The 24,869-nt window shown below is 49.8% G+C and overlaps 1 protein-coding gene across 1 annotated transcript in view; it reads right to left on the bottom strand.

Annotated features, from left to right (window-relative positions):
* ERF (ETS2 repressor factor) overlaps window positions 1-24,869 on the bottom strand; it is a 205,540-nt gene that overhangs the window by 69,491 nt on the left and 111,180 nt on the right. The window contains exon 2 of the mRNA XM_085615587.1: window positions 10,102-10,336. Within this exon, the coding sequence (XP_085471713.1) occupies window positions 10,102-10,336 (235 nt within the window). The remainder of the gene's footprint in view (window positions 1-10,101; window positions 10,337-24,869) is intronic.

Below are 24,869 nucleotides of genomic sequence, written 5' to 3'. Positions count from 1 at the left end.
GGGGAGGGAGTAGCTCCTTTGCACCATTTGCAAAACCCAGCTGTCCGACGTGATGGTGCACCAGTGGGGGAGGTGATGGCAGATCCTGCTGCCCACTGGCGTTTGGTGGCCCTGAAAGGTCAGACTAGGACAGTTTGGAGGCTTTTGTGGACTGACCCGCTCGCTGGCCCCCAGAACCACGGCGGTGGTTCCCACGTCCCCAGCCATTCTGGGGCTGAACAGCCTGCGCCGGCTTGTGGCTCTATGCGGGACGTAGTAGGGCACCCCTTCCGTAGCCACGAAAGGCGCAAAAGGCAGACAGCGCAGGGCGGGTGGTGGAGAGGCCCACGGATCTGGCCATAGCCAGAGAGTCCTTAAAGCACTCTAGCATGTTGTCTGCCTTGTCGCCGAAAAGGCGACAGCCATCAAAAGGCATGTCCATAAGTGTGGATTGGACATCCCCTGAGAATCCAGTCGAACGCAACCAGGCGTTGCGCTGAAGGGCTACTAACATGGCAATCGTTCTGCCAAGTGAGTCGGCGGTATCCAGCCCACAGAGGATGGTAAACTTCGAGGCGTCTCTTCCTTCAGCAACCGCTCGAGAGAGCATGGCCCGGGCCTCCTCCAGGCACTGAAGCAGCACTTGCGAACCATGTCCCACATGGAGTGGGTATAACGGCCCAATAGACCTGCGGTGTTTACCGAACTCAGTCCCAAGCTGGACGAAGAAAACATCTTCTCAAGATGATCCAGCTTTTTGGATACCCTCTCCGGGGTGCGGTAAGGAATGTGCCCTTGGACGTTGAGGCTTGGACTACCAAGCTCTCAGGGGTGGGGTGTTGGGAAAGTAAAGTGGGGTCGCCCGGGCCGGGCGGCGGAGTCGGGCAATCATCCTGTCCACAGGAGCCCCTGTGTTGGGCCTGGACCAATTGCCCAAAAGGATGTCCGTCAGGAGTTCATTAAACGGCAGCAGGGGCTCCAAAGAGCTCGCTGCCGGTTAAAGCACCTCTGTCAGGAGGTTAGTCCTGACTGCCACCGTAGGTAGCTCAAGGTGGAGAGCCTCGACCGCCCTACGCAACACCACTGCGTAGGACGCTCCCTCATCCTTAGCCACGGTAGGAGGAGACAGCATGCCAACGTCTGGTGAGGTATCCAAACCACTGGCATCCCCTAGTTCCTCTCTCCAGTCCTGCTCGTACTCCATCTGGTCTGTCAAAGGGTCTCCAGACCCCTCCCAGTCCTACTCACCCTCTTCTGGCTGCCAATCTGGTCTCGAAGAGCCAGGGTAGAAAAGGGGCACAAAAGTACCCATCGACGCCGGTCCGACTCAGTGTCTACCTTGCGGTGGAGGCTGGGGTCGAGCCGACGCTGGTGGTGGACATGGTGCCGGTGGAATCGCCACCGGGGGAGGCGTAACTAGGTCGACAAGCGCCGATCCGGATCCAGGCCTGGATCCAAGGGGACCCTGTGGCGCCGAAGGCCCAGGGCCCCCAGCTGAGTCCACGGGGCCCAAAGGCGCGCCAGCGGAGTCGGGCTGCCCAAAGATGGCATGCATCTCTTCGTAGAAACTCCGAAGCTGGGCAGGGGCCGCATAGGGTCCCGGGAAAGGAGGGAAACCCTGAGTCGACCCAGCGGGCTCCGCACGTGGAGCCACGGGAGGGGCACCACCCGCATCCCTCGTCGCGTCGGCTGACAGACGGGGAGAAGTCTAACAGAGACAAAGCTTTTTCAATTTCTTTTTGTGCTTCGACTTACCTGACCCCGAGTGCAAAGACTTCGACGAAGAGTGGTAGTGGCTCCGTGACCGGTCCCTCGACCTCCCCGGGGACCGGGACCTCGAGCGGCACGGAGCCGACTGCTGGGCCTCGAGTAGCTTTCAGGTCCGCTCCCGCAAAGACTTCGGGGCCATGGTCCGGCAGTCGGAGCACGACTTGGGGTCGTGGTCATGCTCAAGGTAGTAGAGGCACACGCGGTGCGAATCCGTCACCGACATTAGTCAGTTACATGAACCGCAAACCTTAAAGCCGGGCACCCCTCGTGCACCAGGAGTCGAAGGACTCCAACTACAACAAAGTCGACAAAAGTCGAGAAAAATGTTCAGTCAAAAATTGACTGAGGGTACTGCTCTGTCCGGATCTGCGCTTGCTGGTGCAGAAAAAGAAAGAACTGTCGTCAGCGTGCGAGGGCGGCATCTATGTAGCTACCGCAACGTCATCCTGGTGACCACGACGCCAACGAACGCGGAGTCGACCTACGCCACCTTCTGATGCGCAGGGGTACTGCTGACGAAAAACTTTCCAGATCCAGTCTGGCGCCTGGGGGTAATTCTAAGGTAAGGAATCTATAACTAACTGTTTCTTTCAGATAAGGTAATGATGATGTTGTTCTATGTGTAGTTCTGAATGTTTCAGATAAAAAAAGGTTCTTCCAAAGATTGCTTGTGTAAAGTAACTCCATGGTATGTGGCTGCCCTTGCAATTAGCTCCTGGTATGAGGTGTTGTCATCATGAGAGGAAGATTTAGCAGGATATAGATCTGGATCTTTATCTGTAGGAGGATCTATATTGTAATTATCCCATGGATCTGGTGATGGTTGTTCATAAGTGTCATCCCCATCCCTTGTATCAGGATCTGTACCCGGAAAACCCTGTTGTGTGATCTCTAGAGGGTCTGCAGGTGGTACAATAGGTACTGGTGAAGAGAGTGGAGGGTTTTGAGAAATGGGGTGAAGAGAGCTAGTAGCCATGTCCTCCTTTTTAGGAGGGATTTTATATCCAGTGTCTATCTTTCTTTTGGAAGATGGTATTACTGGTTTTGCTATAATATGTCCAGTTTATGGATTTATATCAAGTGTTTTCGGTTTCGAATCCAGCTTTTGCTGCATGGTATCCAGAATTGGTAGCAGAGGCTTTTGAGGAACATCTTTCTGTGCTGAGATTTTCAGTACTTAGCTGGATTAGTCTTTTTTGTCTTTCGAACTGAAGCTTTAGGTACCGAAGTTGTAGCATCTCGACACGAGCCTGAAGGCTTAATGTGCGCTTTCGGTGCCAAGCTGGAGGGCAGGTCGTTCGACGCAGAATCTCGTACCATGGCCAGATGGCAGCGGTGGCCCGGAAGCTTTTTGTTCAGTGGAAGCGGGTTTTGTGGGTAAAGGGGCTTTGATACTCACGGCACCTTGACCGGCTGGAACATCCTGGGACTCCAGTTCTATCTCCAGCTCGGAATCTGAATCTTGTACTGAGAAGGCCTATTCTTCCTCCGCTGCAGACGCTTCCATTTCTTCCTGTTCTATATCTTCTCCGAAGTGATCAGGGGTCTCTTCGATGTTTTGTCACTGTATTTCTTTTCGTCGAGCCCGGCGGTCTCGAAGTGTCTTTTGCAAGCAAAATGAACAGGCATTGCAGTCTTCTTCCTTGTGCTCTGGAGACAGTCACAAGTTAGACTTTGTGAAGGTAAGTGCATGGACATTTGTAGTGCCACCGAGGGCAGAATCGGAACATAGACCGTTCCATTGGCAGATTACTCTATGTTGGTCTCTCGAGTGGAAGTGAAAAGAAACGGGCTAGGCCCGAAGGCCGCAGTTGGACTTTTGTCAATCCAACTATGAAAGTTTTCCGATTTTTGATACGCGGAGGGTGGAAAAACATGTTCGAAACAATACAGACGCGGGTACAGTGAGTTGCTAACCGAAGGGATCGCAACGAAGTCTCAAACCAGAGCACAGCAAACCACGCCCAAACCAGATGGCGGAAAGAAAACAATCCAACAATGGAGTGGATGCCCATGCATACCATCATCGAAAAGAGGAGTCACCTTACCTTGTGACTGGAAAAAGACTTCTTTGAAGAAAAGCAACTTGCAAACATCCGGAGCCAACACTAGATGGAAGGAGTATGCAACGTGTGTGTATCTACAACACACATGCGTCGTACCCAACATTATAATTGCATATTGGACCAGATATCTGTTCCAGCACAGCACTGCATAAATGCAACTGAAGTTGCACAGTATCACCTAGCGCCTGTGAACTGTTACTGCTGCAAAATATTTCTGGATTCTATCTTCCAAGCTGTCACCTTAGAAATGTTGGAATATGGAATCTGCTAAAATGACTATTCATTAGAACTGCAAATATTTAACAAATAATACAGCTTTGCAAAAGAACTCCGGCCTAAATCTATATCTTGCAAAGAATGGAAAGTACTGATTTTGAACTATACAAATGACTTAACATTTTTTAAATGAAAACACATATAAATGATCTAGCCTGACGATATGATCGAAGAAAAATAAGGCATATTTAAAAAGAGCTTTTCTATGGTAAATGCGCTCTTAGATACTGCCCACATGCAGATTAGTAAGTGTTTAGGACTATCAATAAAAAATATCTAATTCAAAAATTCAAGTTGGTAGCCTTAAAGCAGGCCTAGCGATAGCTTTTATTTCAAAAAAGCTATTAGATGCATAGAATAAGACACATGCTTCCAATCCCAATAACAAAACAAAGAGAAACCCATAGGAAATTCATATGATTCATTTAGGCAAAGCAAAACCATAACAACCATTTTTTTTCCAACGAATACTGGTACCATGCTTTTTCAAGTCTGGGTTGACAATGCAGCTATAGACAAACATTTTGATGACAACATACTTAAAGAGTGGGCTCCCCTTCAACCATTCTTTTTTTTGGGGGGCGGTGTAAGAGTTATAATGCGAACTAGACCCGAAGGTATCAGAGAGCTTTACATGAGCACCAGTTGCGTGACAGACGGTTCCCCTAGCAGCATTTCTCTCTCACCGGATGCTAGTGCGTTTTATGGAGTTGAATGCAAATGCTGTATTGGAGAGAGGAAAGATACACCCTACTTTAAGCCTCTCTGTTCACATCTGTTAGCCTATTCCAGTTTCGCCTCCTTTCCAGTGCATCTCACTGTTCACTTCTCCTGCCTTTCTTCCTACCCCTCGCTCCCCATCTCCCCCCCCCCCCCCCCTCTTTTGTGCTCCTGTTCCCCTTGCCCTTCCTTCCTAGCGAATTCAGTGATGTTGGGGCCTTTTTTTTTCTAGAAACTAAAAACTGTCTTTAATGAAGACCCTATAGCCTGGTCTCTTACTGCTTTGCCAATATTGTTTTCCAAATGCAACTGCAGTGATGAGCTAAACAAGCATTTGCTATGCAATAGGGCTCGCATTTACACAAGACCTATTGCATATTGCACCACGGACAACGGGAGGGAGGGCACGGACAACGGGAGTGCGGGCGGGGGAGGGGGTGAAAAAGCAGGGACAAAGTAGTGCTCACAGTCCACGTACCCTGTTACACTCGAAGTAAAGGGGCCAGTAGCCATGGGAGGTGACAAATGACGACATGGCTGTCATAAGGAGGGACTAACAAGCCTCATAATGAATCAGAAGACAGCATTTTAGGAAGGGCAAAGACACAAGCCAATGACAAATATGGGTAGGGAGTGGGCGTGGCTTCTCTCCGTACTGAACTACCACAGCTCTTCGCGGACTCAGCGATGCTGCGAGCACAAAGTAATTGCTTTTATTTATTCATTTCTTTACTCTCCACTTTTTCGTCGTATGTCACAATCCACTACCCCCACACCCAGCCCTGCCCAATCGCCCCACAGCATTACCTGTGCGAGCCACCACTGGAAGGAACGAGATCAAAAGTTCTAGCCCCAAATCGCCACCCATATATCGAGACAGCTAACAGACAGATCTAATATCACTGCTGGCCACAGGCTATTAACAGGCTAAGAAGTCAAAATCTTATTTTCATTTATAAAAAATAAAACATTTATTCTCATCTAAGTCATAATAGAGTATAGGTGAACAGAGCAAATATTGCAAACTTTCTTTAGAAGGAATAAGATATAAAGGACAGAATTAGCCAATAGACTGCAAGTAATACATTCATCTAATACGAGTGGTACTGTGCCATAAGAACCTCACAGTACCCTCAGTATCCCATCAAGTCCCACAGTTGACAGTTAGGTCAGGTCACTTTTAAGGGAGACTATGGGAACCTGGGTAAAATGTAATGAGGACTGTAGAATTTGACCAGGGAGGTGGATGGGTTGCTTATGACTTTGATGAAGAACAATGTTAAAGTAACTTTTTCTTCTCTTCCACTGGATCCTCAACAATAGTAACAAGCCCACTCCTCAGAGGGGAAAAGAAATAGGGACAATCGCAATAAATACCCAAAGAGATAACTCAATGATGCAGGCCCAACTTGAGCATCTTCACTGGAGTATGAATCTGGACAATAGTGCCCAGTGAAAGCATGGCTAGGCTTCCAGGTCACAGATTGCAGTTATTTGCCAATGAGGACATTTCTAAGAAGGTCTATAGCAGCTGCTTTACCTCAAGTAGTATGAGCTTTTAGCCTACCAGGTATGGGTTCTTCGCTAATTGATATGCAAAGACTATACAAGAACCTATCCATCTTGATATGGATTGTGTTGTAGAAGGCAAACGAGTTCTTACTGCTCCATAATTTATTAAAAGTCCATCAGATTTTCTTACGTCTCTAGTTTTGTCAAAATAGAATTTCAGCATCCTTGATACATCAAAGGAGTGGTGAGATCTTTCCAGTGGAGTTGAAGAAATTGTAAATAAAAACAGACAAAGAAATAGTTTGATTAATGTGGAAATCTGGTACACTTTCAGGGAGAGCGCTAGGATGAATTCTTATCACAACTCTTATTGTGAAAAACTGTATATGGTTTGTTAGCACACAGGGCTTTGAGTCCATACAATCTTGTGGTAGCTTTTTGTGGCTATATTGTAAGAATTTATGATCCAAGCAGTCAATCGCAGTGATGGACGACTATGGTAGAGTATCTGATCTGACCTCCCAACTTATAGAGGAAATCCTACCTGCACAACAACCTCTTGTGTGGTCGCTCAGAGAGGTGAAGAAGGTCCGTAAACCACCAATGACTAGGTCATTCCGGTGTGATTAGTATTATTCTAGACTTGGATTTATGCAGCTTTACAACGCTGCTTAAATTAAAGGGATCAGTGGAATAGCTCGTAGAAAGGCCCTTGAGGAGTCAAACAAAAGGGCATTCCCTGTTTGACCCTGGTTGGTAAATCTAGATGTGTAGTAGTCTTGGCATTTTATGTTTTATGTGTCTGCAAACAGGTCTATTTGGGGATAGCCCCATTCTTGAAAAATGTCCCTCAGTACTTTGTCGTTTAGACCCCAGTCATGGCTGTCTTGAATAATAAGACAGAGGGAAACTGCTTCAACATTTTGAGCAACTGGGAGGTCTGGGGTGTATTCTTCCCAGTCTGCTCAGGTAATACGTTGTTGTAGTGTTGTCCGTCTCAACCAACAGGGAGTTCGTCTTTATTGCAGGTGAACCGCTCTCATTTCTAGGAGATTGATATAGTAAGAGTTCTAGGAGATTGATATAGTAAGACATTTCTTCGTCCGACCATAATCCTCAAGTCTGTAAATGGCCCTTGGAGGGAAGCATCTGTGACAAGAGTGTGGGTCGAGAGATCACGATGGAAGGGGTTTCCCATCTTTAGGTTTATCAGCTTGGTCCAACATAGAAGAGACTGAAGTGCAGACTGACAATTTGTTTCAGTTCCCAGCTGTTTGAGGACTGCTTCCACTGATCTGCCAGACACTGTTGCACTGGTCTCGTGTAAAGTTTGGCATGGGGAACTATGAATCTACAAGATGCCATTGAAACCAGAAGGAACGATATCTGTTAAACTGAAGGGGGACTGGTTTGCAACAGAGTGAGACATTTCATGTGGATGGATGACAGTCTCTCCTCCGAAGGATATACTTTTTCAGATTGGGTATACAGAATAGCAAATCAGATAGTGTATCTTTTGGACTGGATGTACTATGGATATGTTTATGCTAACCTGAAGACTCATTTGTGAGAATGCGTGAAGATGTATTTGGAAATGCTTAAAAGTTGTTTCCGTGAATGGGCTCTTTAGCAACCAAATCGTCTAGATCAGGGTGGACAAATATATTTCCCTTTATTGATGTGCTGTAATGACAGCCATGCATTTCGAAAATGTTCTGGGGCAGACTTTAGCCCAAATGGTAGGCCTATTAATTGAAAAAGTTTGGAACCCTCTACGAATCATAAAGAAAATATTATGGCATCGCTGCCTTAAAGGCACGGGGCCAGTTTTTGTTGAAAATGCTTTCATTTTTTATGCTATTGCTTTACAATGCAGCCTGTAGGCTAACAATGTCTACCTAATTTGCAGTTTGATATTTATGAGTTCTTTGCTCATTAAAAAACAGAGTTCAAGCGCTACTTGCCCTCTTGTGTTTTTATATATATTTGCAAATACAGTCTTTATGTGTGTAATTACATTGTTTAGCCTCCTAGATGGGAGCTGCATTGATATGAGAAAATATATAGCTGAATATATATGTTTTTCATATATAATTTGTATTATTTCCGGGGTCCCCGCACGTGGGCGGGAATATTCAGTGCTTATGACTATTGATGAGGATTCCCTGGAAGAGAACTGTGGGTCAGCCACTCACACCACAGAGGCCCTGTGCATCAGGGGCACTTTGTGATAACGGATTTAAAGAACCCACAAGTCCTCACCACCAGCCGCATTCGTCCAATGAGGAGGGCAATAATGTGGGGGTGGCCGGGGGGGGGGGGGGGGGGGGGGGGGAACCCTGGTGATGACTGCCGGTGCCCGGTTCAGGGCCCTGGTGATCACGTCTTGCTTTCGCTTCCCACAATACACATCTTTCCTGTGCTTGCACAGCAGACTGTACAGAGTGACCTCATACCGGAAGTAGCACCGAGCTTTGGTGTAACTGCTGTTCAGACAGACTCACTGGGATAGGCGGCTCGGCTGCTGCCAGTATGCTTCAGTTTAAGTGCCGCCGTCTGATTGTTTTCATCATTTGTCTGGGAACTGCGATATTTGGGATTCTGCAACCGACGGCTTTGGACTAGAGCCGGTCATGGCTTACAATACTCTCTTTTCGTTGCAGTATTCTTACTGAAGTTAGAGGGCACTTCTGCAATACATTCCAAGCCCAGCAGACACTCCATCACTGTACAGTTATCGCTCCGTTTCTGAGCTCCTCGGTGAACCAGTGTTTCGTGTGTTGCACTGTAGCTGCAGGTTCGTGTGTTGAGTTTTTCCAACACAAAACTGGAGTGCTGGGACATAACCTCCCTGGGCTGAAGGAAAAGTAGAAAGTGGCACCATTTTGTATAAAAGAAGGCACAGAGCGGGGAGTCTCCGGGTTCAGATGTGCACCAGTGAGGGGTGTGCCTGCATATGGCAGACACCAGGGAGTTCTATGCACACATCAAAAAGGACGAATGCACAGCCGGTTTTTACGTCTCGTTTTGCTCATGCTCACGGGCTCGTTAATACTGCGTGCAACCCTGTGGATGCGCTGCACGCATGCGCGTTTAGAGTCTGGGTGCACATACGTTTTCGTGAGTGGCACAGTTGTGGAGTATGGACACAAATAATGTTCATTTAGCATTGAGAAGTAAGGCGCGTTATGACGGGCAGCACGGTAAAGCAATGGTTCTGCAACAGTTTTTTTTTGTTTAAGTTGCATGGGTTGAATTGTATTAATTTGGCAGTCAATCAAATGGAGAGCCCAGCTTCCTCGTGAAGTAGCTAGTTTGAAATCACCAGGACATACTAGCCTGAGATGGGTCCCAGTCATTTACATATAGGATCTGTTTTTTCGTAGTTACCCCTGCCTGGAGAAGGGCATGGAGTGTCCGAAATTACCTTAGACGTCGCGTTCTTAAGAATGGCGGATCTCCATATGAGTAAAAAGCCTGGTGTGCCAGCGGCTGAACTTATGAAAACATTGGATGAAACATTAATTATGGAAGAAAAATTGAATTAAATTAATACATGGATCAAACTGGAAAAGGATTGTTAGAAAAGATTTACTCGAGAGCCCAGAAATAAGCAGCGCACCTCGAGGGACGGGGGGGCCTGACGAGGTTCCCTCATTTTGCAGAGACCAGGGAGTGCCACCCTGTATTGGAGAGCAACGGACGCGGCCTCTGGTCCCTTCGCGGGGTAGTGCCAGGGCACTGGACGCGCGCGCGCGCGCGCGCAGAGGGCACTCACCGCAGGGCCCTGCTCAGCTTGTCGTAGTTCATCTGGGGTTTGCACTTGCGGACCCCCCAGAGCCGGGCCACCTCGTCGGGGTCCTTGATGACGAACTCGCCGTAGTCGCCCTGCCAGGCGATGACGTCATGGTATTCCTCCTTCCGCAGGAGCTCCAGGATGAAGTGCCAGAGCTGGATCTGGCGGGAGCCAGGGCTGGATTCGGGCTTGTAGGCCCAGTCAGGGAAGGCGAACCCTACGAGAGAAGAAGACAGGAGATCAGGCCGAGGGGGCTGCAGCCAAAGCCCTACACACACGGTGGGGGTGGGCTCTCTGAGGGGACAGACACCCACCCACAGGCACGGACAGACAACGGGGGCCGGCGCCAGGGGTCAGCCAAAGGCACGCGTGGGGATCTCTGAGGGGACAGACACCCAGGCACAGGCGCACGCACAGACAACGGGGGCCGGCGCCAGGGGTCAGCCAAAGGCACGCGTGGGGCTCTCTGAGGGCACAATCACACAGGCGCACGCACAGACAACGGGGGCCGGCGCCAGGGGTCAGCCAAAGGCACGCGTGGGGCTCTCTGAGGGCACAATCACACAGGCACACGCACAGACAACGGGGGCCGGCACCAGGGGGCAGCCAAAGGCACGCGTGGGGCTCTCTGAGGGCACAATCACCCAACCACAGTCACAGGCGCACGCACAGACAACGGAGGCCGGCGCCAGAGGTCAGCTAAAGGCACGCGTGGGGCTCTCTGAGGGGACACCCACCCACAGGCACACGCACAGACAACGGGGGCCGGCACCAGGGGTCAGCCAAAGGCACGCGTGGGGCTCTCTGAGGGCACAATCACCCAACCACAGTCACAGGCGCACGCACAGACAACGGAGGCCGGCGCCAGGGGTCAGCTAAAGGCACGCGTGGGGCTCTCTGAGGGGACACCCACCCACAGGCACACGCACAGACAACGGGGGCCGGCACCAGGGGTCAGCCAAAGGCACGCGGTGAGGATCCCTGAGGGGACAGACACCCACCCACAGGCACAGCCACACGCACAGTCGCACGCTCAGACAACGGGGGCCGACACCAGTGGTCAGCCAAACGCACGCGTGGGGCTCTCTGAGGGGACAGACACCCACCCACAGGCACGGACAGGCGCACGCACAGACAACGGGGGCCGGCACAGGCCGAGGGCCGGCACCAGGGGTCAGCCTAATGCACGCGGTGAGGGGACAGTCAACAAGCGCACGCACAGACACACCGGCAGAAACAACGAGCCACTGGGACATGGACAGCCCTGTCTGCTGCAGCCGGTGTCACGTCCTTTCAGGAGGGCCTGTGGGTGGCCTGGAGTGGGTGAACAGACGTACGCGAGCACATCTCAGGATGCATGGCTGAGGGGTCCTTCAATCAACACACGTAGGTGCATGAAAGAAAGTAAGGTGAGTCACACCACCCACACCTGCCTGCGCCGGGATGGAGCAGAACAAAGGCGGCCCAAGCCCCCCTCGCATCCTGCCGCCACCCCGGCACCCGCCTGGAAACCACACGGAGGAGACGCCTAAACGCTGCGCACCGAGGTACAGATACAGACGGACACACGCAGATACACACACACAAACACAGAGCCACGCACACACAAGCACGTGCACAAAGACACACACACCCCTGAAGAGGCAGCATCCTGCACGCTCACACTCATGACAAGTTAGGGCCGTCCGCTTCACAAGAGCACTGAAACACAAGTCTCAACAGTGATACGACACAACAGCCCCTGGTGCCCTCGCCCACGCAGCAGAAGGTACAAGGTGATGGAAGGTGCAGCACAGCAGCCCACCCTGGCATGGCGCCTGGCACCACACACCCATCAGGGACGGTGGCAGCAGACTTTAACCTTGACGAGCAGAGACAAAGAGGAAAAGCCTCCGTCCGCCTCCATGCGCACAGCACAGCCCCGGGACTCGGTCCAAGCGCCTGACTTCCCAGCACTGGCGGCGGCTGCTGCTGGCACCGGACCCCGAAACCAGAGGGTATGGGCGGCAGCTTCTGTGGGCACAGGACCACAGGGAAGGCAGGCCCGCGGCGGCAGCGCTAGAGTTCCCATGCAGCCACATGCAGGGTGCACACTACACGCACCCCGTCCAATGTTGGGAGCCACAGCCACTCCAAGTACCAGCATCGTTCACGGAGCTGGGGGTCTCACCAGCATGCCCCACTGGACTTTGCTAGGGAGGTAGGGGGGGGGGGGCACACTACAAGGCCTGCCCCACTGGACTCTGCTGGGGAGGTAGGGGGGCACAGTACAAGCTCTGCCCCACTGGACTCTGCTGGAGACGGGGAGGTGGGGCGGACACACTACAAGGCATGCCCCACTGGACTCTGCTGGGGAGGTGGGGGGGGGGCACACTACAAGGTCTGCCCCACTGGACTCTGCTGGGGACGGGGAGGTGGGGGGGCGGACACACTACAAGGCATGCCCCACTGGACTCTGCTGGGGAGGTGGGGCACCCTACAAGGCATGCCCCACTGGACTCTGCTAGGGAGGTGGGGGGGGCACAGTACAAGGTCTGCCCCACTGGACTCTGCTGGGGACGGGGAGGGGGGGCGGACACACTACAAGGCATGCCCCACTGGACTCTGCTAGGGAGGTAGGGGGGGGGGCACAGTACAAGGTCTGCCCCACTGGACTCTGCTGGGGAGGTGGGGGGGGGCACACTACCAGGTCTGCCCCACTGGACTCTGCTGGGGACAGGGAGGTGGGGGGGCGGACACACTACAAGGCATGCCGCACTGGACTCTGCTGGGGAGGTGGGCACACTACAAGGCCTGCCCTCCTGGACTCCGCTGGGGACGGGGAGGTGGGGCGGGCGCGGACACACTACAAGGCCTGCCCCACTGGACTCTGCTGGGGAGGTGGGGGGGCACACTACAAGGCCTGCCCCACTGGACTCTGCTGGGGACGGGGAGGTGGGGGGGGGGCGGAAACACTACAAGGCATGCCCCACTTAACTCTGCTGGGGAGGTGGGGGGGGGGGGGCACACTACAAGGCCTGCCCTCCTGGACTCCGCTGGGTAGGCACACTACAAGGCCTGCCCCACAGACTGGCACATCCAATGCGGTTCCATAAATCATTGAAAAAGTCACTTGGGTACAAAAAAAACTAAAATGTGGGGAGAAAAGCTAACATATCAAATGGTGTCTCAAAAGTGCACATACAATTCAAAGTTTTAAATTTTTATACATGGTATGGTTTATTTATCAAATACATCAGGAAACTCCAAACAAAAGTTTAATAGAATAAGAAGTGTCAGAATGAAAAGAGAAACGCGATCCAAGGCTTCATTTTTTCCGTTTTCGTCTCTGCAGCAGCCCGTGCAGGTTTACAAGCCTCTAGAAGTGTAATGTTGAGTGCACCTTCTGCCTCGGATGCCAACTGAGTGAATGCTGTAGATGGTCCTTCACCCAGCACTAGACAAGCTTGTGTGTGCCAAAGCTTGTGCTTTCATGCGAAAGATCAAACAAAAACAATCCTTAAAGTCTGCTCTTCAGCCATGCAACAGCAAACGCATCCCTGTGAATTTACAACATGCTGCTGTGGGTGGGCAGTGGCATAGGAAGGGGGATGCGGTGGGTGAAGGTCGCCCCGGGTGTCGTCACTGAGGGGGGTGACAAAATGGCAAAAAGATGTGTTTTTAAAATAAAAAAAATTGGGGGGCTCACAACACTTAAAAATATATATATATTATTTAAAACGAGTTTAATAACTTCGTCTGACAATTAACCTCAACAAGTCAAAAATAATACGTATTGAAACTTTTAGTTCAGTCAACAAACGCAACGAAACGCGGCTGAACTCGACGCTGTGTAGTGGAGAGCGTATGGATAAGGAAGGCGAGGGGGCGTTTCTTTCCACAGAAGACTGTACTCGAGCAGACCTCACGTAAACAACCGGTGACTCGCCCTCACTCAACCCGCAACCAATCCTATCCGCTGCCGTGCCGGTCAGTCACCCCACGTCACTCTGTAGAGTTAGTTGTGCATTATTGCTGAAGCTTATAAGTGCCGGGCTGAATTAAATTTTGTTACAGTTTTTAGTTCACTGATTCATTGTGATCATCCTCTCTTCTATGATATTGAGTTTGGTAAGTAACGTAAACGTTATGATGCATGCTATTTGTACATTAGGCCGGGGGTGACGCGCAATTTTCCACACCGGGTACCACCTGACTTTGCTACGCCACTGTGGGTGGGGAGTAGCCAGTGCTTAATTTGTGCCGGTGCTTTCCGGTGCTTAGCACCGGCACTTAATTATCAGGGCCGGGTCTACGCACACCTCCTGCACGTCACATATTACCTTGATGATATTGGTATATTTACCTAACTACTGAACTCGGAGTTAGTGCTGAGTATTCTTCTCATCTCCCGAGTGAGTCCCATTGAAGAGTGTTGCGGCTGTGACACTGAGCGAACCAAGAGGAGATTCATATGCAGTACTGTTCATATGCTATGTTGATGGTGGCCCTTTGTTCGATGTTGCCGGTGGGCGTAACACTAATTGGGCTGAATTTTGGTTCTGCGGCGGTGCGTCAGCTTGCGCACATTTTTTTAAGATTGCTACGCCCCAGTACACCCGCCCCCAACGAGTCATTCACGTCAGCCGGACGACGTGGTTGAGGGCAGGCAGCAGCAGCACCAGTCTCAGGCCTAATCAGTTCATGAAGCGAGGCAGTACAGTGTCCCGGCCCACCACGAGTAACGGACAGTAAGTACTCTAAGGAGACCATTAAAGGTATTTACGAGCCCGCTGCCACAAGGGTCGGTAACATAACACGCAGCTGACTGGTGTAGCAGCCTGATGCCAGCTACTGAGGGTGCGAGGCGACATCGTTCCATCTTAGTTTTTCAGTTGGCAGGAGACGGGCGTTGCCAAAGAAACAATGCTCCCGTAACTGAGGTACTGACTAAATTCCACTTGCTTTTCTAGCCAGACGCAGTATGTCTATTCAAAGTATCTGCTTTGTGTTAGAGTGGCCCACAATTTACTCATTGGACTGCCTGCTGAAAGTAACTTCTAAAAGACGTGTTGCAGACTTTCATTCTGAGATATGCACTATTTAGCTCCAGTGTTTACAAGCACAGTAATACCAGTAACAGTTTAAGAGAGGCTGTGTCCACTGAAGGCCGACCTGTGGCGTAAAGCAAAATAATGGGCCCCCTGCAGTATTTCTTTGTTGTTGCAGTTTTATGTAGCGCAAACTCGACCCGAAGGTATATCGGAGCACTTTACATGAGTACCAGTTGCATTGCAGATGGACACATTTATTATTAGGCACAGGGAAACTAAGCCACGATTGTCAGTGAGTGGGGCAGCTTGATACGCCATAATCAAACTCATTCTCTTTTTATTTGCCCCCCTTAAATACAAAGAATCTGGAAAAACATGCGCAATAGTAACGGCTGCTTCTACAATTGAGAGGGTTGGTACTCATGTTGTCCCAGTAAGGCTGGAAATCTGAGTACGGAGTAGAACGGGCGTCATGAACATTGCATGCAGATTTCCGCTGTAGGCGCATGAACCCATCTTTCTGTTTGGCAGACACCCATCATGTCTGCTAGAAATTTTATGGATCGTTCATTGCTTAGTGACGATACCACACGGAAATGCACTCGTCTAGTAAAGCACAGCGCCCCCCCTGCTAAAAAAAAAAGACGAATTTCGGCTTTGCAGGCAATTTTAAGCAATGCTTTTTCGCCGAGTTGTGGGTCTAGTCAAAGAGAGTTACTTTCATGTTTTAAGGTTTAATCACACAACCTGAAAAGTTTTTGGTGTCCACTTAAAAAGTATTTATATTTAATATATGAATCCTTGGTGTTATATTCTCTGAGACCTCGCAATCCCTGTATTTATTCCCTTCGGTTCGAAGAAGTAGTCGTGCATGCTTTGTGGAGGTATTAGTATTTGAGGCAAAGTGAATGAAAATTGTTAGTGGAAATATTTTATTGTGTTATGATCATCCTTTAATGGACGTATCAATCAACGTCCACATTCCGTCGATAATCACCATGAACGGTGGGGTTTGTTTTTAGAGCGGGTGGTTCGCTTGGGTTAATTAATGTTTTTGAACAGCACATACATTATTAAAGCTGTGATTTCGAGTTGGTCGGAGGAGTAGGTACTATATAGCTCTCTCCTCTCCATAAAATCCCACACAGTAGGGTTAGTATTCACTCCTGCGATAAATAATACCCATTCTGAGATTTGGGGAAAATCGTGAGCGTTTTGATGCTTGATCCAAAATCCATGTTAGGGAAAAAAGCACCCCGTTTCCAATTTACATATGGCACCCAGTTATTACCAGTGTTGGAAATACCAACCATCTTAGATCCCGACCCCTGCAAACAAGGTTATGCAGGGGTCGGGAAACACCAGCCAACTCGTAATCAGAGCTAATATGGGCCCAAAGCCAAGGAAGCTAAGGTGATTTGCACAGGATCACTCACACGTTTTCGTCAGATTGGGTATTACATCTGACTTTTAGCAGTGCCAGTTGAGGATGTGGGTGCAGTTAATAGGGTAAGTGGATGGAACCATTGGAGGAAATGGGTGGAGCAGGAGGAAAGTAGGTGTGGCCTCCAACAAACATTTGAGCACCTGCACTTCATATTTTACAAATTAAGCACTGGGAGTAGCACACAAGCCTCAGAGGTAGTGCGCATGCCCTCGAATGGAGGGCTAAATGGAAAAAAACAATTCCCTAAATACGAGCAGTAGAAGAATCCAAGCCAAGAAAATCCCACTCCCAACCAGGCCATGCTGCAGGGGAGGGACAAACACGAGCGGGACGCCAATCATGAAATAAGAAGCAAGCAAATGAGTGACCATAAAACCAACCAATGGTAAGAACTGGACGGGCGGGCTGTGAGCTCACAACAGACCGCTCTGACAGTCTGGTGGGCTCAACCTCAAAAGTACAGTAGTAGTGTACAGAACACAGACGTGTGGCTCCTAAACTGGGATCTGAACTGCTCTGGAGACACACGCACAAACATCTCTCCTTGCGGCTAGACTCTCGGTGACTGAAGGGACAAACTTCTCGACTCAAGAGAAACAGGGTGCTTCTGGTGTGGGCGCTTGCTGCGAGCCCGTTTTTGGCCATGAACATTCCTCTACTGTTGACAGCGCAGGCTCAAGGCTGCACATTGAGTGAAGGGAAGAAGCAGGGGGCTGTGCAGGTAACCCGGATGGACAGGGCCGACACCTCGTCCAACCAAGGGTCATTTCCACCCTAAACTGTCAATTTTCTGGGAGAATAACCTCACTGGCAGTAGCTGTGGATGCGAGGATGCCATCCTTTGGGCGTTCAGTGTTACTTTCAAATAAACACAGTCTCGCTTTTGAGCTGGAATCAATTGACTTTTGACTGATGTACACGATGGCAGTGACTTGGGAGTGGCTGGTCGCGTGCTTAATACTAAGAAGCAGTACTACCCGAAGCTTGTGTGCATCTGTGAGTCTACAAGTTACAAAATAGGTTGCTAGATCGTCAGATCTAGAACTACTTCTGCAAAACTGGCCATCCCAATACACCACTCACAGACGCAACAGAACACACAACAGGGCAGCCATGCTCCTCAGTGCAGGCAACAGTACTAGCAACTGCTTACAAGCAGCTTTTACAGCACTCCCAACAGCACTAAAAAAAGAATCCAGAAAACCTCTCATGGACCTTCGCTTTTTCCTTTATACCAAGTAATGGGCCTGCCTCTTCCAGTCCGACTCTGCTCATCATACCTCCATTACTGCCATGTACATATATACGCCCTTATTGGAGTATGCCTAGGCTTAAATCGACCCTTACTCTGCTTACATTCCTGTACATGTTGTGGACTTCTTTTTCACATATACTGTGAAATGGTTGCTGTTTTTCTTCCTTGTATTCTCTGCATGTTCCCCACTCAATAGACTCCATACAGTAAGTACTTTCTGTAAGGTGCTCTGACAGTCGAGGGCCTTATTCGTGCTACATAAAAAAACACACACATAAAATAAAAGATACACAGTAACAGCTACAACTAAGCACATACCTACCCACTGGGAAGAGGAATCTGACTAACCAAAGAGGACCTGAAGCCACACCAACTCCCACCCCCATCAAATCCACAGAGTTGGAATAAGATACTGCCACAAATCAACAAACATGACCAGGTGAGCTCCTACTCGAGCCCTACCGGTAACCCTGCCATCAAATCAACGGACATGACCACGTGGCATCCTACTCTTGAGCCCTACAGGTAACTTTGCCACCACAAACATGACCACGTGGCATCCTACACTTGAGCCCTACCGGTAACCCTGCCATCAAATCAACAAACATGACCACGTGGCATCCTACTCTTGAGCCCTCCATGTAAACGTGCCATCAAATCAACGAACATGACCATGTGGTCTCCTACTCTTGAGCCCTACAGGTAACCGTGCCATCAACAAACAACCACGTGGCGTACTACTCTTGAGCCCTACTGGTAACCATGCCACCACAAACATGATCACGTGGCGTCCTACTCTTGAGCCCTACAGGTAACTGTGCCATCAAATCAACAAACATAACCACGTGGCATCCTACTCTTGAACCTTACAGGTAACTTTACCACCACAAACATGACCACTTGGCCCCCCTACTCCTGAGCCCTACCGGTACCCGTGCCCCCACGAACATGACCACGTGGCGTCCTACTCTTGAGCCCTATGAGTAACCATGCCACCACGAACATGACCACGTGGCATCATATTCTTGAGCCCTACAGGTAACTTTGCCACAACGAAGATGAACATGTGTTTTCCTACACTTGAGATTTATGGATAACCCGGCTATCACTCAACTTAGATCTGAAGTGGAGACCAGAGCACGTCAAAAAACTATCACAGGGCAACTCAAAAACTTAGCATGAAAACTAGTGTCCAAGGTTATTCAAATGGCAGATGTGCATTCTACTCACACGGGCAGCCTTGCGCTCTTGATCGGAAATGCATTCTTACAGTAGATATGTAAAAAGAAAACCATAAAAAGTAGCCAAACATAGGCTAACCGCCACTGTGACAAAATACAAAAAAAACTCCCCACATACTTGAAAGGGGTATATCTCAACTAAAGTCCGGTACATATATGAGAGCTCAGGTGAGAAACACGGCCCACCGTGGACACTACATGGGCACCGATGCCAGCTCGATGCATGACAACGCCCTGGAACCAAACAGGGTCTCTGGTTACTACCAACAGCAGGTCAGCCACTTAGTCTCTTTCCAGCAAGGCCACGGGCTTCCGTTTATTCTGGCTGGTACAAACAATTCAGCTTTGTGTGGCCAAAATGTAGTCTGCAGAAGAAGGTACAGAGAAGTGCCCCAGGCCAGAGGCGAGCCAGGGCTTGATGTGGGTTAACAGAGACTTCAAAGAGGACGAGCGGCCTATAAACCTCATCAGAAAACAGCTTCCACGTAGGCCGTAAACAATACCTTCACACAGCGCTCGCTGCCTCCGTGACCTTTCATGTGGGTTTCTTGGGAAGGGTTCGAGTTGAAGAATAGTAATCTAGGTGATCACAAGCTTGTTCCAACCGAAGCAGTGCAGAGTGCACTGGTAAAGTTGAATGAATGCTTGCTAGAAGGCACAAAAAGGAGGTACACGCATTATCCACTCGCCCGTCCTGTCATCCTCAAAGGCTCCCCAGAACCACAAACCGTGTCACATCCTAACCCTGGGGAGACCAGAAGATCCAGATAACAATTCCACGAGAACAAAAATGTGCAACTAATTTATAGAGGTAATCACTTGTTAGTGGCCAATGTGTAACCTCAAATCCCCACTTTACATCTTACACAGGATTCTTCAGCCCTATCGTGTGTATATATATATATATATATATATATACACACACACACACATATATACACATAAATACACATACATAAATATACACATATACACACACACACCACTTGCAGTAGCCAGTAGGTAGTAATAGTTAGAACCTAGTTTCCATAGTAAAAGCTGTGTTTGGTTTCGCTTGGCGGGAGCAATTTGAAAACTACCACCAAGTGGGAGCAAACACCAAGTCTGCTCCCAGCTGGAGGGAGCATAAAAAATGTCCAGCTGTGAGAGGACTTTATCTGTTTTCCTGCCCCCAGTGAAGCCAGCTGGGAAACAGATGAAAAGATTGATGCCGCCCACAGGAAGTAGCATTTTTTAGGTGCTTCCTGTGTGTGGGAGCAATGCCAGCTCCCGCTGGAGGCGGGGAGCCGGCTGGGGACTTGGAGCTTCACCCGCTGCCTCCAACTATAGTGGGGGGGTTGCACTGGGTGGGCAACAGGACACCGACCCTTTGCTGGTCAGGTCCCAGGGGTATTGGTCCCGGGGCCGAAAACGGCCCGGGGAGAGGGAGCACATGCCTCCGCCTCCCCATTAAATATCATGCCGGGCCAGGGAGAGGGACAGCATGCCTCCCTCCACATTAAATATGGTGCCGGGCCCCAAGGGATGCGGGGGTCTCCGGGACCAAAGGCCCAAGGGTTGGCAGCCTGGGGGAGGGGAAGGGGGTAGTCACTCACCGGGTGGGCAACCCTCCACTGCGCCAGCATGTGGTTGGCCGAAGCGCCTGTAATGTCAAGGTAATTTTTTAGGTCGAGTGCATGCGCTACTCGCTCTGCGAGACGTATAGTACTAGAGTATACTGTGGAAGCCTCGCCTTCTCTCCGCCCATATTTTTGATTGGCTGGTGTCATTGTCCTTGGTAAATGCTGGCTTCCAATTGATTGGTTCGTAGAGAGTACCTCTGCCTGACCTCTGCCTACTCTGTTGTTGTTGTTTTAAGACTGTTTTTACTGAAATTATATTTCCTGCGCTGATTTTAAACGAATTCTTGCTGAGGTGTGTTATTTTAGAAACGTGTACATTTGTCCTAATATTGGGGAATTAGCCCAGCATTTTGCACATTTTGCACATTGCCTATTTGCACACAAGCACTCTTACCGGGAAGGCTTTACTTGTACGCATTTCCCCGTTAATTTTTGACACTCGACCCAAGCGGACCCGGCTGTAGGCGGGCCCGCATTGCACCTGGGATTGACGTGTCAATCAGGGGCGGGATTCCTGGCACGATAAAAATGGCGCTGGGACGGTCGCGCAGCGGGCGCGCGCAGCGGGCGCGCCGGCGGCGCGCCGAAGGCGCGCCAAAGGCAAGCCCGTCTGCGCCCGTCCGCGCCCGATCCACGCCCAGCGCCAGGACCCCTGCCCCTCGCGACCTTCATCTGTATAGCAGAGGGGAGTTATTTGATATGGATAACTCTGTCTGTAGACCCCACAGTTGGGACCCTAATCAGATGGATTCATGGGTAAACTCCTACCCCAAGTGTGAGGGCCAGGTTTGGAACAACATCAGGAAGGACGACGGGAGGCCCCCACAGACCGGCCAGAAAACAGGAGAGTTCAGGACGGAGAGTAAAGCAATGCTCCCCCCCTTGACGAAAGGCCACCCACTCCAGTCACTTAGCTGTGCGCTGGTGAATGTCCGGTCGCTGCATAAGCATACTTATCAAATTCATGACCTGATAGAAAATGGTGCCTATGACTTAGTTTTTTTAACTGAGACATGGTCGGATGAGGCGTCCGGTCCTGACTGGAACACTGCCTTACCGAGTGGGTATGTGGTCTCTTCCCAAGATAGAGGTGAGAAGAAAGGGGGGGGGAATAGCTGTGGTTCATTTGTCACATTTGAAAATCCGGGTGGAAACGCACCTGGACCTGGCCGCGGAAGCAATGTTCTTTAATATTTATGTGGCTAATCTGTATAACTTCCGCGGGATTCTAGTTTATCGTCCACCAGGTCCAAAGGCCACCTTCCCAGGCCTGCTTATGCATTGCTTAGAGTCTCGAGTGGATTATCATCCGTTTATGATTTTGGGCGATTTTAATTATCATTTAGAACTCCCGAATCAATCCGAGGTTGCCACGTTAATCGAGAGTTTAGCAGCTCTGGATTTTAACCAAATAGTCAATAGTCCCACGCACAGTGGGGGACATACCCTGGATGGCATATTTATTAATAATATGACCTTGAAAGTGGTCAATATCATGGCGCTCCCCTGGTCTGATCATAAGGTAGTAAATTTCACTATCATGACTGGGATATCAGCCACTTTCTCTGGTCACAGAGTAGAGAATTGTATGATCAGACTATGGTCTCAGGTGACTGCTGAAAAACTACTCCCTATATTGGCCGGGTCACGGCCTGTCCTGACTAATGAGAGTTCTGAGGCGGCACTGTTCTTTAGGGAGTGGTTGGAGGCGGCGGTGAATAGGGTAGCCCCTCAGAAGTCACTGGGTACCAGGAGAACGAAACCAAGTGCATCCTGGTACAACGCAGAGCTCAAGACCTTGAAGGCCACATGTAGAAGGGCCGAGCGGTCTTGGAGGAAGGATTATAGCGTGGAGGGTAAAGCACATTATAATAGTGCCCTCGCAACCTATAAGCATGCGATAGTGGCAGCCAAGAGTGCCTATTTCTCTGCCAAAATCAGGGATGCCGGCAACTCAGCCAAGGAGTTGTTTAGAACCATAACAGTGCTGGCTAAACCTCCCCAGGACAGCAACTATCGACCGGACCAAGAAATGTGTCAAAAGTTGGCAGCATATTTCCAAGAGAAGGTCCAGGTCATTTATAATGAGTTCAGCAGCCTGGGTCACAGCCCCGGAACGGGTAAGGTAGGGCCGGACCTGGGCATGAGGAACGACATAGAACTCAGTGAGTTTGCCGCAATTACTGTGGAGGAAACTAAGAGGTTGATCCTCTCAACAAACTCAGGTTCACCTCTGGATCCTTGCCCCCCATCCGTGGTCCATTTGGCTGCTGACTTGATTGCGGAGGAACTGTCCCAGGTAATTAACATTGCAATGCAATCTGGGCGCTATCCGTCTTGTTGGAAGAGGGCAATAATTAAACCTTTACTAAAAAAAACAACATTAGACCCTCTCGTTCTGAAAAACTATCGTCCTATCTCTGCCCTGCCCTTGGGGGCGAAGATTCTGGAGAAAGAACTAAATCGTGCCCTTACAGCACACTTGGTAGCCCATGATTTGCTCGACGCATCTCAGCACGGTTTCCGTGCCCAGCACTCCACGGAGTCAGCATTGTTGATCGCAGCAGAAAATGTACGGGCGATAGCTGACCGCGGAGGTCGTGCAGTATTGGTGATGTTGGACCTCTCGGCGGCCTTCGACACCGTCAATCACAAGGTGCTGCTTCGAAGGCTTCAGGAGTGTGGGGTCCAGGGTAGGGCATTGGCACTGCTAGCCTCTTTCTTGGATGGCAGAGATAAGTCTGTTATGGGACGGCTTGCGGTCAGACCCGTTCCAGTTACCATGTGGTGTGCCACAAGGCTCCTCCTTGTCCCCAACGCTCTTCAACATTTATGTAGCCCCCCTGGCCAAGCTTATTAAGGCTCAGGGTTTTACTGTGATCTCCTACGCTGATGATTCACAGCTTATAGTCTCGGCTGGTGAAGAATCAAATGACACGGCTAACAAGTTTCATAGCTGTATGTCTGCAATCATGAGATGGATGCGAGAAAACTTCCTTAAGATCAACACAGAGAAAACGGAGATAATGGAATTTGGTCCAGGAAGTCCGGTATGGAATAGATCCTGGTGGCCGGCGGAGGCAGGTGAATGTCCCTGTCCTGTGTTTAAGGTCAGAAATCTGGGAGTGATATTTGATAACCAACTCAATTTCTCCGCACAGGTCAACAACCTTGCCTCCTCCTGTTTTTACTTAATCAGGATACTGCGGAAGATTTTCCCGTTTATTAATTCAGATCTTCGTAGGAATGTGGTTGTAGCTTTAGTGCTGTCCAAAATGGACTATTGTAACGCAGTACTGCTTGGACTGAATAAGACCTTGCTCAAAAGACTGCAGATCCTGCAGAATGCGGCAGCTAGACTCCTGTTGGATGTACCCAGGGACCAGTCTGTTGCCAAGGGAATTGAAGCGCTTCACTGGCTTCCAGTTCAGCAGCGCATAGAGTTCAAGGCGTTATGCCTAGTTCATAAGGCGGTCTTTGGAGGGGGAGCTCTGGAAGTCCAGAAGCTCTTCAGCCCATATCTCCCGGGGCGGACACTGAGATCATCTACGCAAAGCTTACTGCAACTGAATCGTGTCAGAAAAGCCAGATGGGGAGGTAGAGCTTTTTCCTTTCAGGCGGCTTGCCTGTGGAATGAGCTCCCTGGCTTTGTTAAACTTACGGAGAATCACCAAGCTTTCAGAAAACTGATAAAAACACAGCTGTTTGATACGACTAGGGGTTAGGTGGAGCGATCTCTTTCTATGGACCAGCGCCAAGACGCCTCGGCATTCGTTCGCGCTTTATAAGTGATGATCCTATCCTATAATGAGGCTGGTTAGTCCCTCCTTCTTACCGCCCTGTCGCCATTTGTTACCTCCCAGGAGGACTCGATCTTTTACTTGTGCCGTTACACGGTCTCCTTCATAAGTTGGTAAGTACAATTTTTTTCTTTATTTGGAGCGCGGTCTGCTTTCACTTTAGCGGCTGCCCTGGTTAAATTAATTTGCTGTTCGGGCCCAAAGGGAGCGTTTCTACTCACTAAGCCAACATGCATTTGCAATGCAATAGGTCTCGCATTTACGCGAGTTTGAGCTATTGGCATTGCAAATAACAATGCCTTTTATTTTTGTTTTTAAAACTTAACTAAAAGCCATTGTCGTTTACAATGCC

This window comes from Triturus cristatus, chromosome 7 (assembly GCF_964204655.1).
Source record: "Triturus cristatus chromosome 7, aTriCri1.1, whole genome shotgun sequence".
Taxonomy (NCBI): domain Eukaryota; kingdom Metazoa; phylum Chordata; class Amphibia; order Caudata; family Salamandridae; genus Triturus; species Triturus cristatus.
Note: the sequence above shows the minus strand (reverse complement) of the source record. Positions and strands in the feature narration are given on the sequence as shown.